The sequence below is a fragment of the Cygnus olor genome, chromosome 8 (genome assembly GCF_009769625.2).
Source record: "Cygnus olor isolate bCygOlo1 chromosome 8, bCygOlo1.pri.v2, whole genome shotgun sequence".
Taxonomy (NCBI): Eukaryota; Metazoa; Chordata; class Aves; order Anseriformes; family Anatidae; genus Cygnus; species Cygnus olor.
Genome location: NC_049176.1, coordinates 28,090,024 through 28,108,115, shown reverse-complemented (window position 1 = coordinate 28,108,115; position 18,092 = coordinate 28,090,024). Strand labels below are relative to the sequence as shown.

The 18,092-nt window shown below is 48.7% G+C and overlaps 1 protein-coding gene across 1 annotated transcript in view; it reads left to right on the top strand.

The window, feature by feature from the left end:
• The first annotated feature begins 3,100 nt into the window (after positions 1 to 3,100).
• Positions 3,101 to 18,092, top strand: part of PLPP3 (phospholipid phosphatase 3) — a 42,811-nt gene continuing 27,819 nt past the window's right edge. Inside the window, exon 1 of the mRNA XM_040565281.1 lies at positions 3,101 to 3,782. Within this exon, the coding sequence (XP_040421215.1) occupies positions 3,644 to 3,782 (139 nt within the window). The 5' untranslated portion in view covers positions 3,101 to 3,643. The remainder of the gene's footprint in view (positions 3,783 to 18,092) is intronic.

Below are 18,092 nucleotides of genomic sequence, written 5' to 3'. Positions count from 1 at the left end.
TAGAAGAGCTGCCAAAAATTGTCCCTGCGATGGAAAAGCCATGGGGGCTCCTATACAAAACCCCGCTGCATGTCTGAGGGGGCAGCGGTTTTGGCACTGGGCTATGCATCACTAAACGTGCAACCGTACACGCTTTAAACATCCACCTGCTCTGTGGCCTTGTTTTGCCCCCAGCACATCAGGCAAAGCAGGAGGGATCCCCCAAACCTACAAGAGGGACGGTAGGGCTGGATGGGGCTGCTGCTGCAGTGGTAATGCCAGACTAATGAAACACGTTGTAGGTGCTAAAAAAGCACTCCCAACCCAATTAATAGTGATTTTACATTAAATAATGGGAGCGAGGGGGATAAAATACACCCGTAAGCCTTGGAGCAGGAACTGCCTCCCTTCCCTTCTCTCTCCCCCCAAAAATACCCTGGGCACCAGGTGGAAACCGCAGCTGTCTGTAGGGTGCTCTGCCCCTGGCCCAGATCCTACTGCCTCCCTCGGCCATGTTCTCCTATAGAAGAAAAAGTGAAAACAGGAACTTTTAAACTTTTTTTCTTTCTTTTTGACAGAAGTGAGACCCTTTGACCTGAATCATGATGACTGGCAATGCTGAATGTGGAAGAGATGCTTTCAGTTTTAAGTTATTGTTGTGGAATGAGCAGATTTCCACAGGGGGGTTGGAGCCATGTCCTGCAGATACATGGGATACAAGCATCCCATTGCTGCCTCTTCTGCTTCAACGGTGGTTTTAAAGGAGCTTATTCTCATAAAATGACCAGACTGGATGAATAAAACACAATTCCTGTTTCAATATTGTTGGGTTCTGAAATACTGCAGTTAAGGTGCAGATCTGGGCAAGAACAAATTTTACTGCAAATGCTTTATCTTCTGATACATTATCATAGTGTTGCCTTCTTTGTTCACTGGGGCCTGATCCAGCTCATATTGGAAGATGGTGAAAATCTTGGGAGATCTCCAAAAAGTGGAGTAAAATTCACCAATAACATAAAAGCAGTTGGTTTGGTTAATCTCTATCAAGAAGAAGTGCAGCCCATGGCAGGAATTTAGAGTAGGACTGAGAAGAAAAGCTGAGCCCTAAAAGGGTAGCTGGTGCATCGTGCATTCAATAATTGCTTTTATGAATAAACAATTAATTATTACCAATGAATCTCTTGCATATTATTGACCAAGGCACAGAAGCTGCCTTTTGGCACCAATGGCTTGCTCAGTTCACGCTTGACAATGGGGGATTGTAGTGGCTGTTCCCTTAAGAAATTGTCCAAGATTGGTACTTATTTGTGCGCCATTGCTTGCATCAATTAACAGCACAATCTTTTTGTTATGAAAATGCAAACATTAGTGGCCTGAGGGGCCTTGTAAATGCAAATATAAAACTTTAATTTCAGTAACCCTCACTTTCCCTTTAAGTAAAAGGAAGGCTTTTTTTTTTTTTTTTTCTCATTTGTTGTTACAATGACAGGTCTTTTTTATTTTATTTTATTTTATTTTATTTTATTTTATTTTATTTTATTTTATTTTATTTTATTTTTCTCACTTTAAACACAAAATTGAATTGAACCCGGGGAATTTCCATGGGGATCACTGTCAATCAGCAGGTTTGGATGCACGCTCGGGGTGGCTGGAGCCGGCTGCCGAAAGCCGCGGGCTCCTTGGGGCGGGTCGGTGCCAGGCCCTGGGGAGGGAGCTGGGCTGGGCAGAAGGGCTGGCCCTGAGTGGGTGACAATTCCCATGTGAGGATTCTTTCCACTCGCTCCAGGCAGCCGGCGAGCCTAAATTTGGCACCTGCAGTCAGGGGAAGGAGAGAGAGACCATGAGATGTGTCCTCGAGTCGCAGGGTGGCCCCAGCTGGGTGACCGTCACCACCGGGAATGGTTTTGGGTCAAAAACTGAGGGTTTTGCCCTCCTCACCATGAGATGTGAGGCAAAAGAGAGCTGTCTCCTCAAAAGCAAGGTGGGAGATGGCACCCAAGTCCATGCCGTTGAGGCGCGATGAAAGAATTGGCGAAAAACCCAAGGTCTGTTTTCCCTTTTCTTTTTATACCGCACATATACAAGTAAAATATTAAAACAGCTACTTCGCTTTCTTCCTCCCAGGCTGGCCCAAATGTGCCCAGGTATGTGTCTAAACAGATTCCTGGAAAACCTGCCCCCGCCAAGGCGCGGGCTCTCGCCTCGGCTGCAGTCTGCAGCTCCGCTGGCGGTGGTTCTCCAGCGCGGATGGGAGCCCGAGGTCAGCTACAAGGCAAAAGCAGAAAAAATAGCGGTCAGATGCTGTCCCGAGCAGCATCCTTTGGTACCCACAGGCTCTGCCCGCTCCCCCGGCCTCCCTGCTCGGAGCTGTTAAAATTGCCATCCGGGCTTCCTGGCGAGCGCTTCATTTGCATCCCTGGCAATACCTAATTAGACCAAAGGGACAATTAGCCAAGGTAACAATTCCCTGCCTAACTCCTAACGCTCTCGTTATTTTATTTCATAAAGCTGGTGCTGCTGCCACGGGTGGACGAGGATGCTAGGCTTCGGTGGTGGCACCCAGCCTTCCCCTGACCCGTCCTACAGCCCCGCACAGGCAGGGCAGGATCCGGCCCTGCATGGTGGCCCTGTTGGGGTCTCCTGGGTGTTAGGGTCTGTGGGCACTGCACACACTCGAAAAGGGCCTGTCCCAGCACAGGGAGCAGAGCTGAGAGGCAGGGGGGAAAAAACAGGAGGAGAAAAAAAAGAGTTTTAAGTTGTTTGTCACCAGTTTTCTCCCCTTCACACCACAACCACCTTTCAGGAGTCCTCCCTTGGAAAGGCTGGTTGTTTTTCTTCCCCCCCCTCCCTCTGCCGTGCACTCCTCTGCTTTGTGAACGCTAGAGGCTCTCTCCTTCTGGTCTGCGAAAAACTTTAGTTCCTGACTTTTTTTTTTTTTTTCCAACTTCCCTCAGGGAAAAATGTGGAGTTAATTATGTATGTAAAATGTCAGATGCAGGAAAGGGGCTGTGCTTACTTGGATATCCCATCCGAGGCGAAGTGACTGATATTTTTTTTTCCCCCTTCGTCTTTTTTTTTTTTTTTTTTTTTTTTTTTTTTTTTTTTTTTTTACTAAGGGGTGGAAAGGAGCTCGCGAAATAAAAGTGCAGCAACGAGCCGGTGGCTCCCAGAGCGGCCGGGGCGGGCGCGTCGGGAGCCCCCAAGGCAGCGCAGCGCAGCGCAGCGCGGAGCCCACCTGCCCCCGGGAGCTGCTCGCCCCTCGCTCCGCACCTCTCCCCCGGCACCCAGCCGCCCTGCTAGGCGCACGCCGAGGCTTTTCTCCTTCCCTTCGACTTCTCCTCCAGGACTTTTCCACCGCCGCTGGGACAGCCGCAAACTTTTTTTTTTTTTTTTTCCCTTCCCTCCCACCTTCGCTGGTGGTTTTGTGCTTTGTTGTTGTTGTTGTTTTGCTCTTTTTATTTTTTACTTTTTAATTTTTTATTTTGTTGTTGCTATTATTTATTTATTTTGGGGGAAGACCCGCCTGCGTTTCAACCTCCCGTGGCCCCAGCGGAGAGGCCGGGAGCGGCTCCGGCAGCACCTCCCCGGCGCACCGCGTGCGAGCCCGGCCCGGCACGGCTCGGCTCGGCCCGGCACGGCACGGCTCGGGCTTTCGCCCCCGATAATGCAGAGCTACAAGTACGACAAGGCGATCGCGCCGGAGAGCAAGAACGGGGGCAGCCCGGCGCTGAACAACAACCCGGCCAAAGGCAGCAGCAAGAAAGCGCTGCTCATCTGCCTCGACTTCCTCTGCCTCGTCATGGGTGAGCTCGGCGCTCCAGCCTTCCCCTCTCCTCCTCATCTTCTCCCCGGGTCCCCCTGGGGAGGGAGGCTCGGGGCTGAGCCGAGCCGGGCCGGGGCCGCGCCGCTTCCCGAACAAAAGCGGGGCCCTACCGGGGGGGGGGGGACACAAACTTGGGAAGCGCGCACAACCCCCCGAACCACCGCTTTTTCTAATTTATTTAACTTTATTAAACCCCCAGACTTGTTTAACTCTGCGGCCCCACGCTGCCGTGCCCTCCCCCGGCGCTGGGGGTGCCCCCGGCAGGGTCCCCGCTGCCCCCCGGGGGCTGCGGGCTCCAGATGGAGGCAGTGCTGAGGGGCTCCGGGGCCAGGGAGCAAAGCTTTGACTCTGCTCTGTGCCGGGGGGGTGGTGGTTCTGCCTCCCTCCATCTCCCTTGGTTGTTTAAAAAGCTGCTTTGAAGCTTGCTCGGGCATCTCCCAGTCCCTGGAGGAGCCCCAGCCTCAGCCCGCTGGTCTTTTGGAAGTGGTGGGGCAGGCACAGAAACTGTCAGCGCTCTGCCTGCGAAAAGCCTTCGCATGCCAAAACATCAACCGGTCAATTATGGCTGCGATGCTGAATATTTAATTGACAGACACAGGCAGGGGAAATCAACTGGCTTCCAACAAAGAGATTAATAACGCAACAGCACGTGAGTTTAATACTCCAGACACCACAGTCTTTAAAACAATTGTTTCTGCTTAGGGCCCGTTTTTTTGAGGACTGTCAGTTTGATTTAATTTTTCTGTAGTTTATTGATCATCTGGTGTATATTACAAGGCACTAATATATTAAGAAGAGAGGCATGGTTTTCTCTTTATATTCCCACAAGAATAGGGGCCAGTGCAGAAAGCTTCGTCTTCTTGTATCTGGAAAAAATAAAAATACTTGGTATCCTGTATGTGAAACCAATGTAAGCAGAAATGTAGCTTGACTTACCTCACTTACTGAAACAGGAGGTTGGATTCCTAGGAAAACAACTCCTAGGAGTCAGAACTTTTAAACTTTTATTTACTCAAGTTTTCTTGACTTTAGGCATTTCTGGCATGAGTAAGTGCTATTTGAATGGGTAAAGGGCTTTTGTTGTTGTGTGTGTGTTTTTTTTTTTTTCCTTACTTTAGACTAAGGGTCCAAAATGAAAAAGCAATTAGTTGACATGTGTTATTCCACTTGTGATAGTTCTGGTAAACAGAACTTATCAAGCATCACTGGAAGGTATTGTTAGCAGGGAATAATGTGATACACCAAAAGCCGTGATTGTTGCTTTGTTTCATGTTACTGCAGGTGGAAATCAGAGAGTAAACACAAGGGTTGTTTTTTAGGGTGAGGAAGGTTTGAAAGTAAGAGCATGAATTCAACAGCTGAAGGAGAGAGCTTTGGTCTGGCTAATGACATGCAGGTGAAGAGCACTGGTGGGACGAGCCAAGGGAGGTGATTATGTGATGGAGAGCCTGGGGTGTGTGTTTGTGGATGGGCTTTTCAAATTTGCCCAGCCCAGCAGTATGGGACCTGCCGGTGGATGTCTTTGCATGAGTTGCTGTGAAAGCCAGCTGCCCCGCTCGCAGGAGGCTTGGCTTGCTCTTCGCTCTGCCTTCCTCTAGGGAAAGCTAAGAGTTTGCAGTTTTCCAAGCACTTGATTCCCATTTTTCTTTGTCACAAGGAAAACACTTTGGAGGTGAGGGAGGAAAAATAAGTGCTCTAGGTGAAGCCTGTAAGAGGAACCTGGATGGTTACAAGATGAGGGGTATTCACATGTCCAGTAAAGAAATGGAGTCCTACATAAGCTAATGAGAAGCAGAATTGGGCGAAATGAATCGTTTTAAGGTGGATGCGCTCAGCCAGGGTCTTCTGCTGGTGCATGCAGGCATAGCCAATGGCCTCCAGCGCAGTTAAAGTGAGTTACGCCTCTTGAGTGGCTGCCCAAACATATTCAGAGTAACAGGGAAACAGAAGGCTTTTCTCATTTGAGGACCACTTTAGGAAATATTAAAACCGGTCGTTTGATTTGCAGAGGGCTATGACGATGCATTGGCTTCTGCTGCAGTTATTTTGCTGTAATTCTTCCCTGAGTCAGTATTCTGTGGGGAAAAATGAAAAGAATAAGCTATGGCTGAAATGCCTTTCAGAAATGACACATGCTTTTTATGAGGCAGTAGATGTGTACAAACTCTTCTTTGTTTACATACAAATTTAACCAAATTACCCAGAAGACAATTATCATAAACATCTCAGAAAGTCAGAATAAGTAAAGCAACGCTATCAGGAGCTTCCTTCAGCTTTAATTTGCAAGGTGTTAGAAAGATCCACTTTGTCTCTCATCGTCATTACAATGGTTATCTTGATGGTAAATGCATGAGGGGAAGATTTCTATCTCTGTTCCTTGGGGATGGTGGGGAGCAGTTGTCAATCCATAGATGGGAGCACGTTGCTTTGGTAGCTGCCAGAGCATTGCTGGTGGGGTGGGCTTCATGAAGATCTGCCAAACCAGACCCCCCCCGTTTCCCCTGCATTTCCAGCTTGGATTGGGCTAAATATTTCCAAATACCCCACTCCTGATGAGTGCACTTTGCGTGTGAATATGCCAAGCACCCATGCTGACAAATCTCTGCTTCCTTGCACCAGCAAGAGGTTTCATCACAGATACCGTGAACATCCCAGAAATTGTGTTGGAGTTCAACCGTGGAAAAGAGGCAGAAAAGAACTGAGTGTGCATTTAAACCAGGTCATCCAAGGGGGGGAAAATAACTTTCTCCATCTGCTTCCTCCTCTTGGGATGGCTCTGTTTAGAGAATTAGAAGATGCTTCCTGAAATTGTTAGGGCCTCAGGCGAGCCCGGTGGTTTGGAAGCGTCCTGCTGGTCACTGCGACACATCTGAAAGTGTGTCCAAGGAGCTCGGCTTGGGGGCCTCAACTTGATCGTGCTAAGCCGGTCAGCAGTGTGGGTTGAGGAGCAACAGGAGAGTTTTTGGGGAAGGCTCTGATGTGAGGACCTCACGCCACCTACAGTGGTCACCCTGGTTGAGAGCAGCTCAACCTGTCATCCCCTTTCTGCACGGGACGTGGGCCTGGTGGGGCAAGTCCTCCTACCCTGACCCTTCAGGTGGGATGTCTTGGAAGCTGTTCCCATGGAAGCAGCATCTAGGGTTAAATTTGTTCCTCTCGGGCCTGCTTTTTTCGCATTAGGCAAACTGTGAGCGCCCACCTGTTCTCCGCTGACAGGCGCCAAGCCGAGCGTTTCATCTCGGAAGAGGGGAAGGCTGTGTCAGCAAGGCCAGCAGGGCACGCTAGGGTCTTCAGTAGCTCATGTTTTTGCAGCTTGCGCAGGTACGGCAGCTTTCCAAACGTCCTGCTTGTGCTATAAAATAGAGGGGTTTCATCTGGCCTACCAGCTTCCTCTGCTTGTGGAAGTCAGGCTTATGGGCGCGTGTATTTAGGGCTGGTGAGATGTAAAGTGTGCTTAACTTAGTGTGCTTCTCATCCTATGTCTGTAATTGAATTTTTTCTTTTCTGCCAGTCCCAGTTAATCAACACAACACAAGTTTTACTGCCTTCAGGAAGTTTTGGAGCAACAGATTGATAGGCCTCTTACGCCCTTAATATCTCTTCAGCTTTCTTACAAATTTGGCATCTCGTCTGATGCTAAAATGAACTTTGAAAGTAAATATTTATGCTAGCAGGACCTTGAAATGTTTATGTAAGCGGGGATATAATCTTGTAATTTGGGCTAACAGTTTAGGTTACTCTTAACTCTCCTCGTCTGTGTAGAAAATTGTGTTGTTGTCCAGCTTCCAGAAGCAAAAAGGGTTTGAGCTCCACCTGAGCCCCTGCCATGCTGTCACAAAAATCAGTGCAAACAGGACTGGGTTTGTCATTTAATTGTAAGGAGTGGGAAGAATTAAAGATGGGGGATGAGGTTAGAGTTATTTGAATGCTGTAAAGTTGAATTCGATGAGCTAAGCAACTCTGCTTTGTTTGGGTTGTTTTTTGTTGTTTTGTTTTTTACGAATACCCTGCTGTGCAGGGCGTGCTGATGTGCAGGTAACATCTTCCTATAGGTGCCTGAAAAACTGCTGACTCAGCTGTTTCTTATTTTTTGGTGAGGGACAATGAGCTCTGGCCACACTAAACCAGCCAGGCAGTCCCAGTGCCTCGGTGTTGTCTTCTCCGTGCCTTCCCTGGGCTGGGGAGGCCTTGGCCTGCACCACACGGCAGAAGCTGTGTGGGTGGAGAGCCGTCATCGTGCTTGGAGCATCCCTAGATCAGGTTTGGTTGTTGGTGTTTACGTATCACTTCTTTTCATCCCAGAAGGATCTCCTCACAGCGCAGAGGTCTGTCATGAAGCAGCAGGGTCTGTCTCGGGGATGGATGCTCTGGAAGTGCTTTGGTAAAAGCAGGTTTGCAGGGGTGGCATCTGCTTCTTTTAATAAGTTTTTCAAGACTCAACCAGCAATCAGCATCTAAGCATGATACCCATCCTCAGTTTTTGCCCCTTTCTTGGAAGACAAAAAGAGCAAAAAGTGACTGGAAGAAAAGATGAGAGAGAAATGTTTTGGAGGTGTTTAAAATATTTTTTTCTTTTGTGTGCATGTTTTGACTTTATAAAAACTGAAACAAAAACTATCAAGAGTGGGTTATTAGTGACAATTATACCTGAGGTGTTAATTGCAGAACAAGGAAGTGCTGTACCTATGGCAGACCGAGTCCTCGGGGGTATAAATCTGCCTGCTTTCCCGAGCTGGTGGAATTTAGCCAGGCTGAAGATGTGTCTCCAGGAAAGCAGGATTACGTGCTACTGCTTCATGGCCAGGAGTGCTTTGAATCTTGTGTACCTGCTGCTGAGACAGGCAGGAGATGGGATCGCAATTACAGTAGACGACATTTTTTTAATCATATCTGTTTGTAGTGAGCACAGAAAATAATATAAACATCGCTCCCAGATCAAACAGATTATTTTTATACCCTTTAAATCTCGATTTAATATGCATGCCTTTCTGGGGCTGTCTTGGTCTGACTTTGTTTGCCTAGATACAGGTTGACAGTACATCCTCCAGATGCATGTGCCTCCATAGACCGCCCAGAAATGGTTTGCATACTTGAGCTAGGAAGGCTGTTCGCATGCCTCCCATCTCTGTCTGAAATGAGTTAAAAGAGGGGGGGGAAAAAAAAAAAAACGCCCCAGCCCTGCTCTGTAGCTTGCTGTGGAGGAGCAGACTCCGTCCTCTCCGTTTCATTCATACAATGCTCCTGCTTCATCCGTGGCAATCCAGGAGGGACCGTTGTGGTTGCCCGGTCTGCCTTCGCTTCGAACAAGGGCATGCCTGTTGAAGGCAGCATGGGGAGAGGCAGCAGCCTCTGAACCCTCCTAGCCTAGTCTCAATGCAGCCAGCTCTGAGAGCTGCAGCTTCCCCGTGGGCTGTGTACTGGGGGGAACAGGGAACCCCCCTCCCCGGAAGCCAGCTGGGGGCTGGGTATCATTGCAGTGTGTTGTGGTGGTGGTGTTTTGGTTCTTAGAGCCCTGGCTGCTGCAGTTATGCTGCTTTTTTTTTTGATAGCTCAGGTTTCATGTTTCAAAAAACAAAACAAAAAAGAAACACAAAACTTGTGACTCAAGTGAATGATAGTGCCTCAGAAAAGAGGTGACTTGAAGAATTCAGTGTTTTATGCTGCAATGGTAAGGTCTAAGGTTGTTTTTCTGAATGCACTTCATGATTCTCGTGTTCTTTAGATGTCTGGTGTGGCAGAGCAGTGGGACCTGGTTCAGCGGAGGCTAACGAAGCCTTCTGTGCCTCCAGCACTACGACTCTACCCTGGGCCCCTGCCCAGATTTTGGTCAGGCTGGAGAGGTCTCACCAAAAGCTGGGACGAGGCTGCCCCATCCACTGTGTCTCCTTGGGGCTCAGTGTGATCCGTTTTACGGAAAGGCATTCGTATCCCTGTCAGAGCCATCCCATCCTTTTTCCATTTCGCTATCTTGTGACACCTATTTGCAGAAGCACGATCCGCTCCATGATTTTAGCATGTGAAAAGCTCCTTGGTGTGGATCAGGTGTCTGCATGCAGGGTTGTGTTGGGGCAGCTGTTGGGAGGTTGTGCTCAGGAATTAGATCTGAGCAGGAAGAATGCTGCAAAAAAGAGGAGTTTGAAGGTGTCTTCATGGAGTTTTTTGACACAAACCACTAGAAAACTTGCCTTAAGTTTGTCACCAAGACAATGTATTAAAAAGCTTGAAACTTAGGTTGGCCTGGCAGCTCTAGGTACCAGAAATATCTTTAAACTCTGTACTTTCAAGTTGGTCGCGTAAGTGAGCTTATTTTTCACATGCGTTGGATGTTTTGAAGACAGAGGGTTGAAAACCGACTCTCTGCGTCAAGTAAACGTTACGAGCAGAGCCTGTAACCAAACTCCAGAGCTTCTGATGTTCTGAGGATGCCTGTGCTCTTTGTGCTGGGTGTTCTCATTCCAGCGCTGCCTGTAGCTTGCACCTTTCTGTGAACTTGCCTTATCAGAGCACATGGTGCTCTCTGTCAGGAGCTTTAGGGCTGGGCTGGGGCTGCCAGCCAAAGCCTAAATGGAGCTGCACTTGGTCTGAGCACTGGTGACACTGAATCACTGGAGAGCATTCGTAATCCTCTAGTACTTTACTGTAATTTTTCATCACTTGCCCCAAGAAGACATGGCAGCTACGTTGAGCATAGCATAGAGAAGCTTGGGAGATGCCTGCAGCCTTCTGCTAAAGCACACCCATGGGTTTAGTCTGCAGTGGCTGAGACACAAATTAAGGATGGATTGGCAGTGTTCTGGCTTAGTTTAGGCTGCAAAAATCCAGGCCTTGCCCTGAACACTGCAGGCAGCTGTGGCACGGAGGTGTCCTACATGGCACTGAGGGTTTGTAGATGGCTGTACCTCTTGGGGCCGCTTCAGCTTCCCCGGTTGGAGTTGAGCACAGCATGGTGCTTCCTTCCACGAGGTTAAACAGAAAAAGTAAAAGTCACTGGTTAGTGGTTTTGGGCAGACATCCCTCTTGAAGCAAATGATGATCCCTCTGAGAGTTTGCTTCTCCCCACGGTGTCAGGGTTATAGCCTGCTGCGCAGAGGAAGCAACAAGCTGCTTTCCCTGTAATTAGCTTTCAAATGGTTTTACTGTAAATTAGCGAGAACGATGGTCATTTTTTGAAAGCTTTTACAGCAGTGCCCTTCATCTGATTGTGCACGTGTTGGAGGCAGACACCGCAAGCAGACATTAATTCCACTGCCATTAAGCCAGCGTGTGCTTATTCAAGGCTGAGACATCTTCACATGCCTCAGGATGAACCGCTGCATTTGAAAACCTCTGTGATAAGTGGGGTCTGGGCTTCCTGGCTTGGGAAGTTATTCGCCACCTTTGTTCTGGGGTGGTTTGATGCTCTTTTCTCAAAGTCCAGCCCTGCTGGTCTTTCCCACCGATGTCGTGCGCGAGGTCTCTGCTGCAGCAGTGCAGTGGCCGTGGCAACCGCTCCTGCACGCCAAGCATTTCAGCACAGAGGAGCTTTGAGGCTTTCCAAAGCTTTTTGTTAGGCCCACCACTCTCTAAAGTGATAGTTTCCAAAGGGAAAGCCAAAAATATCTCTCAGAATGCTGTTTTGCAGGGCTGTTTAGTGAACAGCGGGTGCGTTTATTTTCCTGAGTGATGCTCATGGGCTATTTTGGATGATGGTGAGCCGGCGGCAGGCAGCAAGGCTCCTCTGAAGCTGATAGCTGTGACTCGGTTTGGTGCTATCAGGTTTCTGAAGCAGCCCTTTGATCAGTGATTAGATGGCCCTGGCTTTTTGCAGAGCTGCTGCTCCCTTTGGCTCCTGGGTTTCTGCCCTGGACCTCAAAGGCCCAAGTGAATGATCCCTGTGCAGAGCCCACTGCCCTCCCGTGTGGCTGGGGAGGTTTGTGCCTCCTGATGTGGGGAGCATGAAGGAGCTGTCCCCCTGCCATGGGTGAGGAGCAGGAGCACAATGAGGGCACTCAAAGGCCAAATTTCCATTACGGATGTGCCCAGGTGCCTGGTGGAGTTTGCAGAGCTAACGAGGTACCTCTAATCCCTGATCATTTCGGTGCAGCTCCAGGCTCAGGGCCTCTGCCAGGGCCTCACCGGCCTCCCTAAGTAGGGAGGCAGCTTTTGAAAGCTGATTATCAGCCATGTGCCATCGAGGAGAAAGTCTGTGGCTCCTGTGGCCAGGCCGAATCCTGTCCCTAGGATATGTGTGCACCTGCCCCTGGAATTTCCACCTTGGTTCCTGTGTGAAGGTAGCTAGGTGGCCCCCATCGCACGCTTCCTTCTTCTGCAGAAAACGGAAACGGCCTTGGGTCACCCGCTGCAACTGGCTCAGCCCTTCCCCAAACCAGGGCTGAGGCTGTTCTTGGTAAGGGTACATGCGGAGAGGTGTGCCGAGGAGTCTGCCAACCGATAACAGGAGGCACAGGTGGCTAATTCGCAGAAGAAGGGGTTAGAGGGCATTTTTGCTTCCTCAGAACTGCCAAGCTAAGGAAAATTTCCTTTTTCTGCATAGCAATACAAAGCTGTTTTCAGTAGAGGCCTGCCTTTTTTCTTATTCTTTTTTCTTATAAAAGTTTGCAGCATCAGTGACTATCTCATCAAATAATCCCGTTTATTTTCACCCATAATCCAGGACAAGTTTCTTTTTTTTTATTGCCTAACACTCCCCATTTCTTGACCCTCCCTGTCGCTTTAGCATGCAGTGGTCATTCTGCTGCAGCTCCCACAAAGCAGCAGAAAACCAAGGTAACAGCAACATTTTGAGTGAAGGGGATGAAATGTGGAATAGGTTCAGCGTTTTTTTTTTTTGTCATTGTTGGAGTCCTATTCAGTCTGGAGCTGAATAGGAGGCTGATTAGCATGCAGAAGCATTTCTAAAGCATTGGTCTGGGGAGGGTTGGTTTTTTGTTTGTTTTTTTTTCTTCCTTAAAGGAGAAGTTTTGTGGCATTTATTTTTCTTACTGAGCTGGCATGAATCTTTGCGAAATGCAAAACCATGGAAAAGTCAAAAAGCATTTTAGAGAGAGCCTGTTTTGATAAATTACCGCATGCATGGGCACAAAGAAGTTTTCCAGTGCCTAAAGCTGCTGCAGGGTCTGTGGGTGCCACGTTTTTGAAATGGTCAGGTAAGTGGGAGTGAGTTTGACCATAGGATGCATCTGGACTGCAGATATAAGAGACTTTGCTTTTGCTCTTGCTGAAGTCATCTACAAAACTGGATATTGCTTTACGAACGCAGGATTGGGTCCACAGTCTGAAAATCCACCTGCTTGAATGCTCAGCATTTTGCTTTCATGGGGAAAGATATAATGCTGAGGTCGATTAAAAAGCTCACTGCAAGTGGAAAAACAGCTTTTTCCCAGTGATATTGCTTCAGGTTCTGGGTGTGAGGTTTCAGGGAAGAAGGCTCGTTTTCCCTTTGGCATTGGCAGAGGTTACCCATGTGGAGGGGAAACCTGCTGCACCGTCCCTTGCTTTTTGCTTGGATGACACCAGAGTCACCACAGGACCTGGTGCTGGCACACGGGGGGAGCTCTTGGGCGAGTTGCAGTCCTTTGCCGTGAGGTCTGGTGTGCTTAGCTCTAGGTAACTGCAATTATTGCCTTACTACTGTCTGTGCTGCAGGGCCTCAGATGGGGCTGTGCTGGTGCAGAGGTCCTGCCCTGGATGCACTGCATCTCCTCGTCCTAGGGGCACTGCAGGATTTTTGGGGTGCTTGCAAACCTTGGGGGAGATAGGGGACCAAGTTGCATGCTGTGGCTATATGGGTTTAGCACGTTTGTCCCCCTGAGCTTGCAGAGTGGGTTAGTACAGGAAAGTGGATTTAACATCCCGTTGAGAATCTGCTGCAGCTCACTGCTGTGTCTTTGCGCAGCCTAATGAAGCCTGATTAAAGCTGCTGTTTAATTAAGAAGAACTTAGCTCCTCTGGTCACAACTCACGATTAAAGGACTGTTTGAAGTAATTCTGCAATACTTTTCCCCCCTCCTCCTTTAACGTGAAGAAAGCTGCTAGAGCCGTACGTGCCCCAGCACCGAGGTTTTGAACGTTATTACAGGACCGCAAACCTGCTGGCGAATCTGGCCGCTGCCAAGGCACCCGAACATTAAAAAGCCCTGCAGAGGGGTGGGAGGGAGTTCAATCTCAGGATACGCTGATTTGGAAAGGGAATCCAAACAAAGAGGCTTTTCAGCAGAGGCTGAGACTTGGCTTCTCTCAAGGGCAGTTTGGGCTTGGGGAAGCATCCGGGAGGCGGCGAGCGGCGCGGGAGTGCGCGAGCTGGATGCGGCGCGGTGTAAGGTTTCCCAGCACAGCGTGGTTTTGTGTTACAGGCTGGGGAGCTGCCTGTAAGCACTCCCCTCTCTTCTTTTTTCTTTTTTCCCCTTTATTTCTGTTGGAAACAAAGGGGAGGTTTAGACTCTTTTTAATTTTTTTTTTTTTTTTAAAGAGAGGGGAAATAAAGGTTCCTATTCCTTGCCCGCAGCTCCTGCAGGTTCAGTGATGCCTCTCACCGAAGGGGGACCTGGTGGTGTCTCCAACCTGGAGAAATCCTTTGCTGGGGGGGGACAGGATCCTGGTGAGCAAGTGTCTGGCTCAGATAGGGAGAAATGGATGCCAGGAACCTTCTTCACAGCAAAGTGGGGTGTGCATCCACCAGGCCCCCCACTGCTGTTGTGCTGAGGGCAGGGCATTCCATGGCCCATGGAACAAGCCCTGTCCCTTGAGGTGGCACCTCCAAGTGCCACTGAGCTTTTAAGAAATGTCAGGAAGAGCAGAGTGGAGAGGAGGTGCTACCAACCATCTCAACCAACCAGTCATGTTTTTTTTTTTTATTTTTATAGGCACCAGATGGTTTTAATAGAGGAAAGCTGAACTTCTTATGACCCTTACCCACAGACGCTGTTTGTTGTTTTGTAATTGTGGCCGGGACAAAACCGTGTCCCAGAACCTGCCGTGAGGGTGAGAGCTCGGTGCCTGGTGCCTTCTTCTCTCGTCCCACTATGTGCCCTCCCCACTGCCCCCTGTCCCTGTCCCTGTCCTGCCCCCAAATTATCTGGGGGAAGCTGCTGGCCATGAAAGACTTGAGGCTTTCCACCCATCCCTGCGTGAGGAGATTAGCAAGAGTACAAATCAGAGAAAATTGAAACATCTCAAAGCAAAGCGCAAGGAAGCAATAAAACGTCAGGCCATGTTTTCCCTTCTAGTTGATTAAAAATGCTTCTGATAAGCAAGAAAGCTTTCCTGGCTGGACAAGATCTGTATCGTGTCAAATGCACTGAAAGGTTTATTAGGAAGATAAAGTGGTGCGAGCATTGGGCTGTGCTTGCAGCCTGCCGGTGTCAGCGCTGAGTTATCCTGTGGGGCTGAAGGCGTTTTGCAGCGGTACGGGATGAAGGAGTGTGATGGAAGAATTGCTCACCCTATGGAGAGGGGGAAATGCAAATGTAAGGAAATAGAGGTGTCTGGAGGGATGGTGGGAGACATGGGTGTCGGTGTGCTTAAAAGCTGTCAGAAAATTAATATAGAAATTGGCTGTTGGGTAAAGGTAGAAGAGCAAAATTTATCAAATTACTGCTAATGAGGGCCTCTGGGTGCTATATCCATAATGTAACCAAACCATGATTTCTGAGTGCATAGCTCTCCCGTGACTGATGCCTCCAGGAGCAATGTTCCACCAGGGCTGACCAGTTCTGCAAATTCCCTCTCAACGCGTCCAGCCTTGTTTCTGGCTAGTAGCCTCAAACCTCCAGTAAATCTGAAATAAAGATCCATAGGGCTCCTGGGCAGGGAGGCAGCCAGGAACAAACTGTTATCCTTATTCCCTTTGCTTTTGTCTCCAATAAGGTTTGCTTCTTTGGGAACAAATGGAAAAATGTCTTTAGATGCATGTTGAAAAAGTCCTGTGCTTGGCTAGCCCATCTCAGAGACCAGAGGAAGCATTTTAGGAGTTCCCAGCTATAGTGGTCATCGTTTTCATCACCCATCAAATGGGTGGTAGGTGACGGGACAGCCTTCTGGCATGCATTTTTATGGCGTGGAGCTTTGCTGCCTGTCTCGTGTGCCACTCATTTCACGGTGCCTCTGGGGACAGGAGGCCACTGAACTGCAGCATGCCAGTGGGAAGAGAGGTTCAGTGGACTTGCCTTGGCTTTTGGAAAGTGTAAAATCAAGTAGGAAAAGGAGATAAGGGCTAGGTTTCCTTCTCTCCATGGGAAAACCAGTAGTGGTGCTTAGAGCAGATCTCTGAGAGCGAGGGACTCAGCAGGCCGGGACCTGCTCCGCTGTGGCTTCCCCTTTGCTTGAGAACTCAATGCCCGCGTTTTCTGCTCGGAGATCAAATACAGGACAAGAATTAAAAAGCAGGAAGACAAAAGATTAGCTTCCGTGCCGTTGTGTTTGACTTCCCAAGGTTTTAGTTGCTAAGGGCTGCTCCGGGAGCCAGCTGGCTGGAAAGGGACGCGGATCTCAAGTTAGAGAAGGGCTTTTTTGCTCCCACGATCCGGTAGCTGCTGTATTTTCTTTTGCAGGAGATAGAGCTTTGTATATATTTTTTTCCTTCAGAGGTGAATTATCTTCAGGTACCTGCTTCCTCAATTTCTCTGGTTGCTGTTAAAGCTCCTGCTCACTGTTGTACTACCTACAGCAGCAAGAGGGTGAAAGCAGCAGGAATGGCAAGTATGGAGTGCAACCTGCACCTTAATTGTAGAATTTTCCCTCTGTGGAGCAGAAAAGTAGTGTTTATACGAAGGGAGAATGTGATAGGTGGTTCAACTTGCAAGCCCTTGTTGGGGTGAGTGGAAGCAAACGAGCAGTAATGAACTATTTAATGCCACTCATCCAAACCATCCAATTATTTTTTTAAGAAATATGTTCCTGGTGAGCTTTGGCTTGTAGTGCAGGAGCAAAACCCCAGTGGTTTCCATTCAGGCCATGCACCAAGGGGTGTGCACATCCCCCAGTGACAGCAGGATTAGCCCCACTGGTGTGTGGCCTGGGAGCAAGCTGGACAATCCCCGTTTTGCTGCCAGAACCTCACTTTTACACTAACTCAGAAAGAGGGGGAAAAAAAAAGACCAGCTTACACCCCCCCCCTCCAAAACCAAACAAACAACCCACCACCCCCCAACAAACGCATGCATTATTTGGCATGCTGGCTGTATAAACCTCGACATTAGCTACCTGTGAATCATCCAGCAGCATGTTAATTGGTACCCCTCGGTAGATTAGGATTTGGCATCAGGTCTGCATGTAATTACAAGCCACACACAGAAGGACACAGGCAGCTAATGAACTCCTGCCAAACTCCAGCTCTGCTTCTGCGGCTTTTGAAGTTTGCTGGTCTTTCAGTGTTTTGTATAGCGAGCGCTGAAAGGCATCAAATCACTCCTTTGACAGCGTTTAGAAAGAGCTGGTTTGTTGAATGAGCGAGTCCCTCCAAGCTCTGATCTGAGAACTGGAGCATCTATAGGCGCCTTTCTCACCGGAGCAGTAAATAGGCTGGAAATCGAGGACACCCCCTACGAGCTGCTAAGCTCCCGCCTCTGGCAGCGGGAGCCAGGGGGCTCTGGTTGCCACGATGGGCTGCAAGAAAAGAAACTATTTCCATTTAAAAACATCCTTCCAAACAAGCATGCCAATGGTAGAGGGAGAAATGGGCTTTTTCCCAAGCGTCAAAGCGCTTAGAAAAGAGGCTGTGCGAAGTGGGTTGCAGCAAATTGCATGGGGCTGATATTGCAAAGGAGGTGGGAAAAGGGGTTTTGGAGGTTTCTGCAGGTTTTTGTGATGCTGAGCAGTGGCATTATAGGGTGCCCAGTTCAGAGGCTTGGGGGTGCTTTTCTGTGGCATTTTGTTTCTGTGGTCAGACCTGAGCCCCTCTTCTCTTTTCATAATGGTTGTGACAAAGAGTTGTTGAAGGAAAAAACAATTTCCATGAAAACCTGCAATTTTCAGGCAAACATACCAGGCGGGTTTCATGGCAGTACCATGGTGAAGAGGAATAATGCAACTTGGCACGAAGCCCTTCAAGAAAAAAATAATAAAATAAATAAATAAAAAATAGGGAAACAGTAGAGCCTTTGTCAAAATTAACCGCAATAAAGAAAAAGGGACTGCCATTCCCTTGGGCTTCTTTAACCTTTTTTCCCCAATTTATTCACACGTTCCTTGACAGCGGGGCAGGGCATTGTTACGAGGGGGCTGGAAAGGGAAATGGGGAGTTATCCATTTTTTGCTCTTAAAGAACACTGTATGCATTGTGTCCCCCGGGTGC